The sequence below is a fragment of the Saccopteryx bilineata genome, chromosome 1, assembly GCF_036850765.1.
Source record: "Saccopteryx bilineata isolate mSacBil1 chromosome 1, mSacBil1_pri_phased_curated, whole genome shotgun sequence".
NCBI classification, from domain to species: Eukaryota; Metazoa; Chordata; class Mammalia; order Chiroptera; family Emballonuridae; genus Saccopteryx; species Saccopteryx bilineata.
Genome location: NC_089490.1, coordinates 127476341 through 127494226, shown reverse-complemented (window position 1 = coordinate 127494226; position 17886 = coordinate 127476341). Strand labels below are relative to the sequence as shown.

The 17886-nt window shown below is 45.0% G+C and overlaps 1 protein-coding gene and 1 non-coding gene across 3 annotated transcripts in view; one reads left to right on the top strand and one right to left on the bottom strand.

Annotated features, from left to right (window-relative positions):
* The window catches only part of SLC4A8 (solute carrier family 4 member 8), a 98039-nt gene extending 88871 nt beyond the window's left edge, over window positions 1–9168 (bottom strand). For both annotated transcript variants that reach the window (XM_066265264.1, XM_066265271.1), the window contains exon 1: window positions 8976–9168. In XM_066265264.1, coding sequence (XP_066121361.1) covers window positions 8976–9020 — 45 coding nt within the window. In that variant the 5' untranslated portion in view covers window positions 9021–9168. The remainder of the gene's footprint in view (window positions 1–8975) is intronic.
* Window positions 9169–12163: 2995 nt separating this feature from the next.
* Window positions 12164–12239, top strand: TRNAI-GAU (transfer RNA isoleucine (anticodon GAU)). Its single transcript has one exon. It is a non-coding gene; the product is annotated as a tRNA-Ile (tRNA).
* The last annotated feature ends 5647 nt before the right edge of the window (window positions 12240–17886 follow it).

Genomic DNA, 17886 nt, shown 5'->3' with positions numbered 1-17886 from the left:
TTTAGTGATACACACTGAAGTTTTAACTGCTGAAATAATATGACGTATAGAATTTGAAGAATGGCTAGAGGCATAGATGAATCAATAGACGTGTGTTCATTGTTGAAGTGAGGTCATTGGGTACATTATACATTATAATTCATTTTATAAGTCTTTCTACTTTGGTACATGCTTGAAATGTTCCATAAATTTTAAGTATATTTGAAGTTTGTTTAAAATCATAAAAATGAAAAGAAAGGAACATCAAGTCTCATTGGTCTGTCCTTGTTGCAGATACCTCACTAGTTGTTTATTATTTCATCTGACACCATCATCATTTACGGCAGAGAAGATTTCTTAACCATGGATTTCTAGGATACCGTTGAATGGGCTTCAGAGGATTATGTGTGAGTGTGCATTTTTCTTGGGAAAGGGTCCATAACTTTCATCAGATTCTCAGAGGAATTTTCGACTCAGAAAAAGATTAGAGTCACGGAAGCCACATTATATAAGTTTAGGAGGAAAAGAAAGGGAGGGAGGGAGGGAGGGGGAAAAGGAGGAAAAGAGGGATGAACTAGAGCAAAGGCCCTGTTTCTAAATCACTTTTCTGTACTTCCTCATAACTCACTGAAAATTACCCACCACAGAACTCTGAACTGATTTGGGTGACTATCACAACGACAAGATAAAAAAAAGAATGAACGGGGTTAAAAACACATTAAAACATTGAAACTGCAAGGCACATAATGAAAGAGAAAGCATGGTTATGAGCCTTGGGAAAATGAATGAATTATAGCTGAGTAGCAGACCCGATTCTCACAGTTAATAGACAAATTAAAAGGCAGGGGCAGGGCTGAGTCTTACATAATGGCTCCTGCTCCTAGAAGCAGCCACAGAGGCTGCAGGGGAGGAAGAAGAGGGCAGGGCGTGGAACCCACCTTGAGCACTCCCCTGACACAGCTCCCTGCTGTTCCACTCCACCTGTGGTCCCTGGGGTTGTAGACCTGCCAAACTCAACCCCCCTCCTTTCTGGCAGTCAGTCTCAGATTTTTATTTTTCACCTCTACAGAACTCTTCCATCTTTTTTCCCAAGGATCTAATGTTTTCAGAGATTGTAAATAACATTCTCCTACCCCCTCTGCCCTTCTACCCTCCTCTACCCTGGACAATAAAAAAGTCAAGCATCTGTTAAGTTCTACAATATTTAACCAATTTTTAAAAATCAACAAATATATATTATACAAGTAGCTTCCAAAGTTTCTAATAAGCAAACTGAGTCAATGCAATTAGTATTAAAAACAAATATTTACTATATGCCTAGCACTGTGCTTTACATATATTAACTCAATCCTCACAACAGTTTTAAATCACGGCTAAATAAGGTCTCACAAGAGCTAAATGAAATAGGAAGAACTCAAGTTTCTCTGTGTTCCTTATATTAACATTATACTTTAACATTGCTAAAAGCAATAACCTGGTTATTTTAGAGAGCTTATGTCACCCAATCGTTGATGAAGGTCCACAGTGAGAACAGCTCAAGATTCACATTATTACCCTCTTAAATCCTTCATGCTACATAACCTTGTCCCTCAAACTGCCCTAAGACTTCCAATAGTTCTCCATCTCCTTACTTCCATCTTCCTCTTCATCCAGCAAAGTCTGTGGATTCTGGGCCCTTACAGACTGTCAGTAAATCTGACCCATAGATCCTCAATTCTCTAACGACCTCAATTTTATTATACTTCCTTGCTGAATGCAGCCATCCTATAGCAAGAATAAAGGGTTCCACAAGAACTTGTGCAGCTGTTCCAGACCTCTTCTTGGGAGCCATAGGCCCCTGAACACACATAAACTGACTACTCTGACTCTTTAAACAGCCTTCTAAGGGCCTAAAATTTCAAAATGGTTCTGGATTCTCAGTGATTCTTTTATTGAACCCCACTTGGAGTCATTCCTGTTCAGTATAGATTACTGGTTAATACATTATGGTGTGCAAAATAATAACCCTGGAAATAAGGTTGCAGATGGAAGATTGTTAATCATCTGAATTTAAAATAAAGAGATTATCCTGGATTCTCTGGTAAACTCGATGTAATCACAAGGGTCCTAAAAGTAGGAGAGAGAGAGAAGAGTAGAGTCAGAGGAAAAGATCTAATGCCAAAAGCAGAGTCTGAGCCCCACCAACACTTTCATTTTAGCCCACTGAGACCCTGTTGGACTCCTGAACTACAGAACTATAAGATAATCAACTTGTGTTGTGTAAGCCACTGTTTCTGTGGTAATTTGTTATGAAAGCAACAGAAACTAATACATTCATTATACCTTTTTCTAACTACCAAGACCAGAGTAAGTGTTACTACCTTACAAAAAACAACCAACCTCTGCATTATCTAAGATGTGTTGCTGTTACCTACCAGCAGATGTATATAGAATAAACACAGTTGCTTTGCTCTGTCCCAGTCACTACTGTGCAGGCTTGACCAAGAGCCCTGTCAACCCTGCCAAGGCAAACCATGAGCTAAGACAATTATCTACAAATACTTCAGGAAGTAAATTTTTCAGCCTGAATTGTCCCCCAGCCGACCTCAATTCTCTGCTTGGCAAAATAACTCACACCTCTCCTACGGAAGTTTCCCAGGAGAACCAGTAAAGCCAGATAGAGAATGCTCGCAGCTTCCCCAATGCCCACACAGGAATACGGTTGGGAGCGGGTAGAGGAGTATGGACTGTACACCACAATGTAGTGAGAGGAGAAGCTGCTATGGTTGACACTTTTGTCCAGTAACATTCAGCAAATATTTACTGACTGATTACCACAAACCGACCTCAGAAAAGTTGACCTGTTCTCTACAGAGCCATTCATTCATTCACTCAGAAAATATTTACTGAGATCCACGCACCAGTCACTGGACACAAGCACTCAAGTCTCCTTCAGAAATTCTTGTCTGAGAGTTTTCTCAGGCCCATAAGACATACAGTGTGACTCCTTCCATTCGGCCATGCTTCCCAATTATCACCCACTTACCAGGGTTTGTTATTCTAAAGATTTCTGCAAATTTCTCCATTCTGAGCAGGCCTGATTCACACAGAAACCTTGGTAATTGCCCAAATTCACTTGCTCCCCACCCTTCCACTTCTACCTTCCCTGACCTCCATGCAGGTCCTGCACCATCACACTCAAGTGCTGATGGTTCTGACCTCTCCAGCACTTCTTTCTGCTCTAAAAGTGCTTATCAGAACTCTGAAGAACTTTAACCCTTTGAGTAGTGAGTGTTTTTCGTGCTCGCTGATCCCTGAGAGTGAGTTTTTTTCAAAAAACTAAATTAGTTCCAGTTACAGTTTTATTAACTTAAAATGTTTGTTTGATAACCAATTTATGGAAACAAGAACATGCCTTTTTTTAATGTTGCCTTACACATTTTTTTAAATTTGATTTTATTTATTCATTTTAGAGAGGAGAGAGAGAGAGAGAGAGAAGAGAGGAGGAGCAGGAAGCATCAACTCCCATATGTGCCTTGACCAGGCAAGCCCAGGGTTTCAAACTGGCGACCTCAGCGTTTCCAGGTCGACACTTTATCCACTGCGCCACCACAGGCCAGGACGCCTTACACGTTTTTAAAATAAAAATTTTTGTTATCTCATGCAATTCTCACGTACCTCCCATCTGTAAATAAAGAAGTATTGTTGTTAGCAGAATCTCAAATACGTACTCACATATGATGATATTCTTAGGACAATTTATAGGTATTTCTATTTATTCCTTACAGTTAAAAATTTTTCAAACTGTGATATTCATCAAAACATGGATGCAGGCAAAGTGGTTTGTTTCATTCAATGCACATCACCCTTGTGTCCCTCAATTTACTCTCCCTTCTTGTAGTATGCTGACATACAAAGCATTTTCGTTGTGGCTTATCCTTTGAGGCTGTTGCAGGGACTGGCTTTAGGAAATGACACCCTGAAAGACAAAGGCTATCAAGATATTATGAATATCTTCCAGAGCTAGCCTTCCTGCCTGATTATGTCTTGACATCTTTCCTGGAAAAGAGGTGAAAATTTTAGACGAATGAATGATGTATATGTTGAGGAAAAGCAAAAGCTTATAAAAACAACAATTGTACCATGTAAGATCCTGAGTATTATTAGAACAACAATAACTTACAAAATGACAAAAACCAGCTGTAAATGCAAGAAGTTCTGTCAACAGAACTATGGCAGCTACATATGTTATGCATGTACTCAAGGCTGAATGTAGTTACTAATATTATGCAACAGGTGGTAGCACTCTTCAGACACTTTATAGTGATAATTGGGCTCACCAGCCTCCAGGATAGATGGCAACACATGCTATAACACTTCTGCAAGGGAGGTGCGCATGCTCCAGCTCAAAGTTTAAAGACGTACATGTACAATCGTACTCTAGTCCGGAGGCACGAGGACGAACATGAATGTTCATACTATTCAAACGGTTAAAGATGTCGCTGGATCCAGTCCAAACTAGGGGCTTTCCCTGAAGCTTTCTTATCTTCCTTCATTTCTACCCCCTTTAAGAGCTCATAGACTATTAAAATTTCAATAATCACCTCTCTAGATCTCATCAAAATTCAATAATGCGGACCTTCATTGACTCATTCCAGCTGGCAACACCCGGGCAAAGACACAACAAGGGAGAAGGGAGAAGTTTCGTGTACTCCAGCAATGGCCGTCTGTTGTCCTGTGCTAATCCTGACAAGGCCATTACCTCCCTAAGGAGAGGCACACTGACTTTGATTATGGATGAATCATTCATTTACTCATGCAACTGAGCACTGATATAATGCCCAGCACCCTGCTAGGTGAAAATACTTTGTGCCTGGTCACTGCCCTCATTAGAAGCTTCTATTTGGAAATAAACAAGAACACTTTAGATAAATTACATGTGCTATTAAGAAAACAAAGCAGGGCCCTGGCCAGTTTGCTCAGTGGTAGAGCGTCAGCCTGGCATGCAGGAATCCTGGGCTCGATTCCCGGCCAGGGCACACAGGAGAAACGCTCATCTGCTTCTCCAACCCTCCCCCTCTCCTTCCTCTCTGTCTCTCTCTTCCCCTCCCACGGCCAAGGCTCCTTTGGAGCAAAGTTTGCCCAGGAGCTGAGGATGGCTCTGTGGCCTTTGCCTCAGGCGCTAGAATGGCTCTGATTGCGGCAGAGCTACGCCCCAGACGGGCAGGGCATCACCCCCTGGTGGGCATGCCGGTGGATCCCGGTCGGGCGCATGCAGGAGTCTGTCTGACTGCCTCCAGGTTTCCAACTTCAAAAAAATACAAAAAAGAAAATACAAAAAAGAAAGAAAACAAAGCAGGATCACATGAAAGGTGGCGACTGTGGGTAAATGTCAAGAAAAGCCACTCTGAGGAGGTGACATTTGAGTCATTAGATTTAAGACCTAAGTAGAAAAATGTCCTAGGCAGAAGGAACAAGAACAAAGGTTCTGCCAGGCCCGTGGCAGCACAGTGGATAGAGCAGAGGTCTCAAACTCAACTCAGCATGTGGGCCGCAGAGCAAGATCACAGCCGTTTGGTGGGCCGCACTAGGTCTACAAAAGGCAACTGTTACGCAACACTTTTCTCACTGCAGTTGAAAACAAAAAAAAAAATCAGTACAACAAGCACAATCGTACATGCAGTTTACTCAGTGTCACAAAACGACCAGAAACTGTAGTTCGCATCACAACTGCTGTTAACTAAGCTAATATCTAGCTAGGATGCTAGAGAAATGAAAAATACAAGTAGGGCCCTAGGCTTACTTCATTTTATCCAAAATATTTTGAACTTCGTGGATTAGTCTGCGGGCCGCACAAAATTGTTCAGCGGGCCGCGAGTTTGAGACCCCTGGGATAGAGCGACGACCTGGAATGCTGAGGTTGCTGGTTTGAAACCCTGGGCTTGCATGGTCAAGGCACATACAAAAAGCAAGCAATGAACAGCTAAAGTGAGGCAGCTATGAGTTGATACTTCTTGTTCCTTCTTCCACCCCTCTGTAAATCAATAAATAAAAATCTCAAAAAAAATTAAAACGTCCTGGCCCTGGCCGGTTGGCTCAGTGGTAGAGCGTCGGCCTGGCAAGCAGGAGTCCCGGGTTCAATTCCCGGCCAGGGCACACAGGAGAAGCGCCCATCTGCTTCTCCACTCCTTCCCCTCTCCTTCCTCTCTGTCTCTCTATTCCCCTCCTGCAGCCAAGGCTCCACTGGAGCAAAGATGGCCCAGCGCTGAGGATGGCTCTGTGGCCTCTGCCTCAGGTGCTAGAATAGCTCTGGTCACAATAGAGCAACGCCCCAGATGGGCAAAGCATCGCGCCCTGGTAGGCATGCCCGGTGGATCCCGGTCGGGTGCATGCGGGAGTCTGTCTGACTGCCTCCTCGTTTCCAACTTCAGAAAAATACAAAAAAAAAAAAAAAAAAATTAAAAGGTCCTGAAGCATGAAGGAGCTTGCCATATTGAAGAAACTGAAAGCCAGTGTAGGGTGCGTGGTGAGAGAGTGGTTGAAAGGTGGTCAAGGAGGGTGACCAGGCCTTGATCATGTTAAAGCCATGATAAGGTGTACAGATATCATGTAGGCCATGATAAGGAGTTTGGATTTTATTCTAAAATGTACTGGGAAGCCACTAAAAGGTTTCAAGAAAGGATATGACATTATCTGATTTGAGTTTTTAAAATCTCCTTCTGGTTGCCATGCTTAAAGTAGAAAAGAAAGAAAGAAGGCAGAGGGACTCATTAGAAGGCTGGTGCAGTAATCCAAACCAGAAAAAACAACACAGACTTGTGAATGATATTTAAATGTGATGTCTGGAACCTCTCTGTTTCCGTGTTATACAATCTCCTCATTTTGCAAGGTCTATCTCCCTTCCACACAACCTATTTGGCACATAGGAGGCTTAACTGGTAATTTTCAGTTGGTTGACTGTGTTTCCCATAAGTCAGCCCCATTTTTTTTCTCCTACCCTCATTTCTTTTCCTCCCTATATCCACATTCCCATCTGACTCTGCCTTCATAAGGTCCTACTGTTTCCACTCTACTCCTTTTCTTTTCCTCATCCCACCACCCATGAAAATGTTCATGAACTAGTTGCAAAGGAAGTAATTATTTTCGATCCTATCCCCAAAGCACAAGAATTATCAATTTCTCCGAACACTAATGGAAGCCTAAGGGTTATTATGATCTTGACAATACAATCTGTACACATTGTGCACATTTGGGACACTGTCTCCTCACATTCGTTCCACTCTGCTCTCCCCACATCAGCCAGAGAAATCTTTTCAGCAGGAAAATCTGATCATGATCGCCTTGGCTCTTTAACTCTCTCTCTACTTCTCTTTTGTTTGCTTAAACCCCTTCAATGGCTTCCCCTTGTTCCTCAGAGAAATACCAACTTCCTCAGCATGGGCTACAATGGCCCTGTATTATGACACCAGAGTATGTCTCACACCATTCCCCTCATTTACTCTCTGTGCCTTTAGCTACACTGGCCCTCTTTAAGGCCTTGTAGCCAAACACCACCACTTTCTGCCACAGGACTTTTGCATATGTAGTCGTTTTGTCTCCAAGGCCCTTTTTAGCTCCCTTGTCTATCTTTCTTTCAAAGCATTTATCACAGTTTATAATAATATGTTTACTTGTGTGGTTACTTCCCCCTTGCCCAACACACACACACACACACACACACACACACACACACTAGATGGGAAGTTCAAGAGGACAAGGACATTGCCTAATTTTGCTTACCACTGTATCCCAAATATAGAGTGAATACATTTAGTAAGCCTTAACAAGATTAGATACGGATTTTCCAAAATCTTAGATTTGGTTCCTTTTTTGATGGAGTAAGCAAAGAAGGAATTACAGATCTTCTAGTAGCAAACCGCCAGGAAGAAGAGAGTCAGTGTCTGATACCCATTTTGCTAGAGACTCAGTGTTTTCCCTGCCTCCTTACATAAACAATCCGTACTATCAATGTGACACTTGTTTCTAAGACCCATCGTCCTTCCCGAGAAGGTCCATTATTCTCTTCAAGAACCCTCCACTTCAGATGTGATCCTTCTTCACTCCCTCTTTCCAGAGCAGTAACTATGTACCACCTGCCTGCACAGGAAGTAGGGAAGGGTGGTAGAGAATACAGTGAGGTACCACTCACTGACTGGTTATCACACAATAAACATTGCACAAAGCCCTTTCACAAACAGCACCTCATTTTGTCCTCAAACCAACCCTGTAAGGTAAGGGAACCAGATACCTTTCCCATTTTAGTAGATGGGAAACTGATGTTAAAAGAGGTGAGTGACTTACTCAAGGTCACAAAGCCTGTGTGAGGCAGCTGTAGATTGAGCCCACATACTCTGACACTTAGTCCCACGCTTTTCATTACATTAGCCATCCCAATAGTTGGGTTATCAGTTTAAACTGGGTTTTCTCATTCCCTTAAATAAACACTGTTTCTGCTTTTCAACACTTCTCCAGTCCGTTTCTGCTTCCCTACTCAGAACTGGTTAGATGTCTGTGCAATGGGTGGAGGGAGTCCTAAAGCTGGACAAACTAACAGGGTTCGGTCCTAGCCTACAGTCTTTCCTGCTCTTCCAGAAATCCCCAGAAATAACACAAAGAGGAAACCTGCTTCACCAGAGTATGGCCCCTGGCTACCCTTTCTCCCATGTTCTAGCACGACAAGGCGAGGCCCAGAAGCAAGCCTCTCTCCCAGCGAGGAGGATTCGAGGAGAACAGAGGTCACCGCCAGTCGCGCAACGGATGCGGCAATAATCCGCCAGCTCCTGGGCTCGGCCCAAGGTCACGCTCCCGCAGCCCCTATGGGATCCCCAACCTCCCGGAGCGCCCCCTGGTGTCCCGGGACAGCATCCCTCACCCTCCCGGAGCGGCTGCGGAGACCAGCTGTGGGCAGCGGCAACCAGGTGGACCGAGGATGAGGAGGCTGAGCCCGGGAGGGGCGGGAGGCAGGAGGCGGGCCCTACCCGGTAGCTGAGGACGCTGTCCGGCTCATTGCTCCCGGCGGGCATGGTGGAGCCGAGCGAGGTGTCGCCCGCGGCTCCAGACTGAGCGTCAGCCGCTCTCGTACTCCGGTCGAGTCTGAGCGGATCGCCGGAGTCGCTACCCCTTACCCGGGAGGTAAGAGTCAACCATCAACCACCGCTGCCCCCATAGTCACCCCCCGCGGCATCGCCGTCGCCAATCAGCGCACGGCCTGTGCAGCCAATCAGGACGCGGAGCACGGGAGGACGCTGTCCGGCGGTACCCTGGGCTACTAGGAGGAGGAGGTGGCAGCGGGAGGAGCCCGGGTTGCCGTGGAAACCGCCTCTTTTCCGTGGGGCCCCTGGGTTTGAAAGTCCTTCCAACTGCTTGTTAGAAACTGATGATCTCTTTCTTCTAATATCTGCACCTGTCCCATAACCTTAAAAACTGGGAAAGTGTTGGTTTTGTCTCTTCTGATTTATTTCTTGGATAATGATTTTTTTTGTTTGTTTTTCTGAAGCTGGAAATGGGGAGAGAGACAGTCAGACAGACTCCCGCTTGCGCCCGACCGGGATCCACTCGGCACGCCCACCAGGGGCGATGCTCTGCCCACCAGGGGGCGATGCTCTGCCCCTCCGGGGCATCGCTCTGCCGCGACCAGAGCCACTCTAGCGCCTGGGGCAGAGGCCAAGGAGCCATCCCCAGTGCGCGGGCCATCTTTGCTCCAATGGAGCCTTGGCTGCGGGAGGGGAAGAGAGAGACAGAAAGGAAGGAGGGGGGTGGGGGTGGAGAAGCAAATGGGCGCTTCTCCTATGTGCCCTGGCCGGGAATCGAACCTGGGTCCCCAGCACGCCAGGCCGACGCTCTACCGCTGAGCCAAACGGCCAGGGCCGGATAATGATTTTTAAATTCTGGGGAAAGGTCCCTTGGGGATTGCAGAAGGAAGTAATTGAGGATGAGGGGAAAAGCCCTTCTAAGATTACTTGCTAATCTCTGAGGTAGTGGCCAGATTAAAGAGCATTAAAGATAAGCAGACAGGCAGTGATCCTAACCCCCCCCCCACACACACAGATTCACTATGACTTAGGTTTCCTCCTTGAGTCTCAGGTTGGCAGCAAAATGCAGAGTTGAGCTAAGGATTATTGTTGAAGTAATTCCACAAGAATACTTCCAACGTTTCTGAGAAGACAAATTATTATTTAATAACAAGAACTACTTATCTAAGTCAGATTAGAAAGTCATGAGTAACATATTCAATTTGATTTGAGTTTTAAAGAAAAGAGAAGCTGGTCATAAGCCAATCAATTCTCTGTCCCAAAAAGGAGGCAAGGAGCCTTTTCCTTTGTTTGTACTATCACATCAGACTGTAGGTGAATCACATTAGAGACAAAAGATCTATTACAAATCATTCTCAAATCTCCAGGGAAATTACACTTGATGACCATAGTGAGGTACATGTTAAAGTCTCAACCCCTGCATAGCACCCCTTGCATTGACCCTGAAATGTGAAACAAGGTTGTGTTTCAGTGTAACTGAGGCAGAACCATATTTCTAATCTTCTGTATGAGCACCTGGTCCCATTTCTGAGTTATAGTTCATTGCCACAGTCTCTATCACTCTCTTCATTAAACCTGTCCCTTAACTCTGGCATTCACCCAACTTTTTTTCTATCAAAATCTTAACCTTTTCTCAAAGTCAATCTCTTTCTTTCTCTCTCTCTCTCTCTCTTTCTCTCTTTGTCCAGAGAGACAGGAAGTGAGAAAGATGAGAAGAGTCAATTCGTAGTTGCATCACTTTAGTTGTTCGTTGATTGTTTCTCATATGTGCTTTGACCAAGGGGTTCAAACTGAGCCAGTGACCCCCTGCTCAAGCCAGTGACCTTGGGCTCAAGCCAGCTAGCAACCTTGGGGCTCAAGCCAACGACTTTGGGATCATGTCACTGATCTCATGCTCAGGCCAGCGACCACATGCTCAAGCTGGCGAGCTTGTGCTCAAGCTGATAACCTTGGAGTTTCAAACCTGGGACCTCAGTGTCCTAGGTCGACACTCTATCCCAGGGGTCAAGAACCTATGGCTCGCGAGCCAGATGTGGCTCTTTTGATGGCTGCATCTGGCTCGCAGACAAATCTTTAATAAAAATAATAACGTTAAAAATATAAAACATTCTCATGTATTACAATCCATTCATTTCCTACTGTTCATGTTCATGGTTGCGGGTGGCTGGAGCCAATCACAGCTGTCCTCCAGGACAACACCAAATTTTTATTGGATAATGTGTAACATACACGGGTCATTGTATGGCTCTCACGGAATTACATTTTAAAATATGTGGCGTTCATGGCTCTCTCAGCCAAAAAGTTTCCCGACCCCTGCTCTATCCACTGTGCTACCACAGTCAGGCCACTCTCTTTTTTTAAATTATATTTATTGTGGCCCTGGCCAGTTTGCTCAGTGGATAGAGCATCATCCCAGAGTGTGGATGTCCCAGGTTCGATCCCAGTCAGGGCACATATGAGAAACAACCAGCTGCCTCTCATCCCCTCCCTCTCTCCCTTCTCTCTCTCTCTTCCTCTCTCACAGCCAGTGGCTCGAGTGGTTCGAGTGTTGGCCCTCAGCACTGAGGATAGCTTGGTTGATTCGAGCATCGGTGGATCCCAGTTGGGGTGTATGCAGGTGTCTGTCTCACTAACTCCCTTCCTCTCACTTAAACATAAATAAATAAATAAAATTGAATTTCTTGTGGTGACACTGGTTAATAAAATTATAACATTATATAGGTTTCAGGTGTACAATTCTATAACACATCATTAGTATATTATATTTTGTGTTCACCACCTCAAGTCTCCTTCCATCACCACTGATCCCCCTATAGCCTCTTTTACTTCTTCCCTTCCCCCTTCCCTCTGGCAATCACCATGCTGTTGTCTGTGTCTATGAAAGTTTTATTTTATTTTTTTGTTTAATGCCTTCACTCTTTTTCATCCACCCTCACAACTCCCCACCCCTCTACAGCTATCAATCTGTTCTCCATCTATAACTTTGTTTCTATTTTGTCAATTTATTTTGTTCATTAGATTCCACATATGAGTAAAATCACATGGTACTGATCTTTCTCTGATGGCTTATTTCACTTAGCATAATGCTCTCTAGATCCATTCATGCTGTCACAAAAGGTAAGATTTTCTTCTTGGCCCTGGCCGGTTGGCTCAGTGGTAGAGCATCAGCCTGATGTGCAGGAGTCCGGGGTTCGATTCCCGGCCAGGGCACACAGGAGAAGCACCCATCTGCTTCTCCACCCCTCCCCCTCTCCTTCCTCTCTGTCTCTCTCTTCCCCTCCTGCAGCCAAGGCTCCATTGGAGCAAAGATGGCCCGGGCGCTGAAGATGGCTCTGTGGCCTCTGCCTCAGGCGCTAGAATGGTTCTGGTCTCAGCAGAGCGACACCCCAGATGGGCGGAACATCACCCCCTGGTGGGCATGCCAGGTGGATCCCGGTTGGGCGCATGCAGGAGTCTGTCTGACTGCCTCCCGTTTCCAACTTCAGAAAAATACAAAAAAAAAACCCCAAAAAACAGATTTTCTTCTTTTCTGAGGCTGAGTGGTGTTCCATTGTGTAAAGGTACCACAGCTTTTTTATATATTCATCTACTTTTTTTTTTTTTTTTTTTTTTTTTTTTTTTTTTTTTCTGAAGCTGGAAACGGGGAGGCAGTCAGACAGACTCCCGCATGTGCCCGACCGGGATCCACCCAGCATGCCCACCAGGGGGCGATGCTCTGCCCCTCTGGGGCGTCGCTCTGTTGCATCCAGAGCCACTCTAGTGCCTGAGGCAGAGGCCACAGAGCCATCCCATCTTTGCTCCAATGGAGCCTCGGCTGCGGGAAGGGAAGAGAGAGACAGAGAGGAGGGAGAGGGGGAAGGGTGGAGAAGCAGATGGGCGCCTCTCCTGTGTGCCCTGGCTGGGAATCAAACCCAGGACTTCCGCACGCCAGGCCGACACTCTACCACCGAGCCAACCGGCCAGGGCCCCTATATATTCATCTACTAATGGACACTTGGGTTGTTTCCAAAGCTTGGCTATTGTAAATAAGGCTGCAGTGAACATAGTGCTGCATATGTTCTTTCAAATTACTGTCTCAGGTTTCTTTAGATATATTTCCAGAAGTGGAATTGCTTGGTCAAAAGGCAGTTTGTTTTTAATTTTTTGAGGTAACGGCATACTGCTGTATACAGTGGTTGCACCAATCTACGTTCCCACCAATAGTGCACGAGGGTTCCCTTTTCTCCACATCCTCAACAACACTTGTTTGTAAATTTTTTAATGATAGTCATTCTGGCAGGTGAGAGGTGAAAGCTTGTAGTTTTGTTTTTTGTTTGTTTTTTTGTTTGTTTGTTTGTTTTTGCATTTTTCTGAAGCTGGAAACAGGGAGAGACAGTCAGACAGACTCCCGCATGCGCCCGACCAGGATCCACCCGGCACGCCCACCATGGGGCGATGCTCTGCCCATCCTGGGGGTCGCCATGTTGTGACCAGAGCCACTCTAGCGCCTGGGGCAGAGGCCACAGAGCCATCCCCAGCGCCCGGGCCATCTTTGCTCCAATGGAGCCTTGGCTGCGGGAGGGGAAGAGAGAGACAGAGAGGACAGCGCGGCGGAGGGGTGGAGAAGCAAATGGGCGCTTCTCCTGTGTGCCCTGGCCGGGAATCGAAAGCTTGTAGTTTTAATCAGTATTTTTCTGATGGTAAGTTACATTGAGCATCATTTCATATATTCTTTTTGGAGAAGTGCCTGTTCAGGTTATTTGCCCATTTCTTAATTGATTGATTGATTTTTGGTGTTGAGTTGTGGGAGTTCTTCATAAATTTTGCATATTAATCCCTTATCAGATGTAGCACTAGTGAATATGTTTTTCCATTCAGTGGATTGTCCTTCATTTTGTTGATGGTTTCCTTTGCTGTGCAAAACTTTTTAGTTTTCTATAGTCCCATCTGTTTATTTTTTCTTTTGTTTCCCTTTCTCGAGGTGATATATCAGAAAAAATATTGCTATGAGAAATGTCTGAGACTTTACTCCATATTTTTTCTTCCAAGATTTTTATAGTTTTGAGTCTAACATTAAGTCTTTAATGCATTTTGAGTTTATTATTGTGTTTGGTGTAAGAAGGTGGTCTAATTTCTTTCTTTCTTTCTTTCTTTTTTTCTTTTTTCACATGTATCTGTCTTATTTTCCCAAGACCATTCAGGAAATAAACTAGCTTTACCCCATTGTATTTTTTCCTCCTTTGTCAAATATTATTTTTCAAATAAAGGCATGGGTTTATTTCTGGGCTCCCTAATCTGATCTATTTGTTTCAAAGTCAATCTCAAAGGCCACCGTTCCAAGAAGCCTTTCTTTTAGCACTTAGCATGCTATGGTTATTTAAGATCTTTGATTAAATGTTGACTTTAACTTACTCTAATATTGTTAGTGTTAGGCAATGGCGATTTTTTTTATGCCTTTCTATATACTCCACAGAACTTCAAAGAATGCTGGGCACACAGAAAGTACTTATCAACAATTTTTTTTATAGGAAAGTAGTTAGAAAATATATGTTTGAATACTTGCTATATACAGACCCAAATGGCACTGAAGATGCAGAGAAATCTAAAATATAATACATATCTCCAAGGGACTTACAATTAATCAGGGAAACAGAATATACTATATGTTAATACAATGACAAGGTAATAGGATATAGAATTAGAAACACATGAGTGCCCTGGTTGGTTGGCTCAGTGGTAGAGTATCGGCCCAGCATGTGGGTGTCCTGGGTTCGATTCCTGGTCAGGGCACACAGGAGAAGCAACCATCTGCTTCTCCACCTTTTACCCTTCCCCCTCTTCTCTTCTCCTCCCATAGCCATAGCTCATTTGGTTCAAGCACATCAGCCCTGGACACAGAGGATGGCTTGTGGAGCCTCCACCTCAGGTGCTAAAAATAGTTCAGCTGAAGGCCTGGCCCCAGATAGGCAGAGCATTGGCCCCAGACAGGGGTCACTAGGTGGATCCCAGTCGAGGTGCATGTGGGAGTCTTATCTCTCTATCTCCCTCCTCTCACTTGGAAAATGAGAAAAAAAAACATGAGTAATAAAAACAACAAAGAGTGTAAAAATTCAAAAGAGAAAATTATCTTTATGACTTGGGGCACTTAAGGAACATGACACAGAGGATGTGCATTTGAGTTAAATCTGAAAACAATTGAGCCAAGGTTAAGGAAAGCAAGCATACTAACTCCTGGGCAAAGACTTCAGAATAGGAATGCACATGGCCTATTCAGGGTAACAAGGATTTGGACCAAAGTGGATAGTTATAGAAAAGAGCAGTAACAAGTAAAAATTGTGGTAAAGAAAAACCATGACCAAATTATGGAGAGCTGGCTAAGTAGTTCAAACTTTGTTTTTCTCACATGATAGAAAGTAATAAACTACTGAAGGTTTTTACTGTTTGTTTGTTTTGGGGTTTTTTTTTGTATTTTTCTGAAGCTAGAAACGGGGAGAGACAGTCAGACAGACTCCTGCATGCTCCCTACCGGGATCCACCTGGCAAACCCACCAGGGGCGATGCTCTGCCCACCAGGGGGCGATGCTCTGCCCCTCCAGGGCGTCGCTCTGCCGCGACCAGAGCCACTCTAGCACCTGGGGCAGAGGCCAAGGAGCCATCCCCAGCGCCCGGATCATCTTTGCTCCAATGGAGCCTCGGCTGCGGGAGGGGAAGAGAGAGACAGAGAGGAAGGAGAGGGGGAGGGGTGGAGAAGCAGATGGGTGCTTCTCCTATGTGCCCTGGCCGGGAATCGAACCCAGGACTCCTGCACACCAGGCCGATGCTCTACCGCTGAGCCAACCGGCCAAGGCCAAAACTACTGAAGGTTTTAGAGAACACTTCCATGCACCAGGGTCTGGACTTAACAGTGCAAATACATTGTGTCATTTAATATTCATAACATCATTATTTCTCCATTTCACTGGTAAGAAAACTGCAACTTGAAGGAGGTTAGCAGCTTTCTCAAGGTTAAGCAGTCATTAAGTGGGATTCAGTCATTTATTAATTCACAATACATTTACTAAAAATCTCCGTACTCAGCCCTGTGTTGGGTGTTGGGGCAGCAATAAGACAAGCAGGGTCTTGCCCTCTTGAGCCTTACAATCTATTGAGGAGGCAGTAAACAAGTAAACAAACCATATAATTACAGGTTATGATCACTTATATAAAGTAAATAACATATGAAAGCGAGTAACTAACATGGGGATTGAGGAGAGCGACTTTAAACGGGAGGGTTTCTCTGAGGAGGTGAGAAGAGCTTCACGTGATGAGCTTAGTCAAGGACAAGTCTGTCTGATTCTAAAGTTCTCGGCCACTATGTAATATGTCCCTTATATAAATGGTACCATTGCCAAAGTCTGCTATTACGGGCAAGCCAGTTAGAGGGGAAAACCTGTGACAGGGCATCAGACTAGCTTTGGCAACATGGTGATTCAGGAGGTGCTAAGGATGGCAAACAAAGGAAAGATATGCCCACATTCCCTTCTCCTTAGAAAGACAGCTTCCAGACATGAGAGTAGGCTTGAGTGGGCAGAGTAGGGAGAGAACTGAGGAGGTAAAGGATTCCTGGAAGCTCTGATGCGTTTGATTTCCCTCCCATTCAAATATGGAACAAATCAGAGCCTCTCGCCTTTGACTCCAGGATCAAGAGCCCCATCTTCTGGTCTGTTGTGCAAACTACAAAAGAAACCAGGCCACAGAGATAGCTCTGAGGCTGCCCAGGGCAGCTGTCATCTGGGGTGCAGCAGAATATAGGTTTCCCTTCCCAGGACTGATCAGTCAAGGGCACCACTTCACATTATTTTTCTATATAAAACAGAAAACAAAAAATGGAACAGAACTCAGAGCCTTCTTGGAACGCTGAGGTCACTGGTTTGAAACCTTGGGCTTACTCGATCAAGGCATATATGGGAGTTGATGCTTCCTGCTCCTCCCTGCCTTCTCTCTCTTTCTTCTCTCTTTCTCTCTCTGTCTCTCTCTCCTCTGTAAAATAAATTTTAAAAAAAAGAACTCAGAGCCTTCTGAGGCCTATACAGGATACTTGGCCTAGAACAAGGTGTAAAATGGACAGGAAAATGCAAAATACCCATAGAGACAAAGAGTACACACACATCAACAGGGAGGCAAGGAGGCATATATTACATGGATAACTTTAAGTAATCCTTGCAACAATTCTATGAGGTATGTTATAGATGAGAAAACTGACATCTGAGGCTTAGAGATGTAAATTGCCCATATCACACAGCCAGAATGGTTAATAAATGAAGACACTGGACTCTGAGATCAGACGCACTTGATTTCAGAGTGTACCTACTGCCTTCCTGGGGTTGTATGGGGCTCTACCCTTCTCTAACTTTTAGAGCAGGGGTCAGGAGCCTATGGCTCGCGAGCCAGATGCGGCTCTTTTGATGGCTGCATCTGGCTCGCAGACAAATCTTTTTTTTTTTTTTTTTTCATTTTTCCAAAGCTGGAAACGGGGAGGCAGTCAGACCGATTGCCCGACCAGGATCCACCTGGCATGCCCACCAGGGGGCGATGTTCTGCCCCTCTGGGGCGTCGCTCTGTTGCATCCAGAGCCATTCTAGCACCTGAGGCAGAGGCCACAGAGCCATCCCCAGCTCCTGGGCCATCTTTGCTCCAATGGAGCCTCGGCTGCGGGAGGGGAAAAGAGAGACAGAGAGGAAGGGGGGGGGGTGGAGAAGCAGATGGGTGCTTCTCCTGTGTACCCTGGCCAGGAATCGAACCCGGGACTCCTGCACACCAGGCCGACGCTCTACCACTGAGCCAACCGGCCAGGGCCACAGACAAATCTTTAATTAAAAAATATAAGGCCTACCAGAAA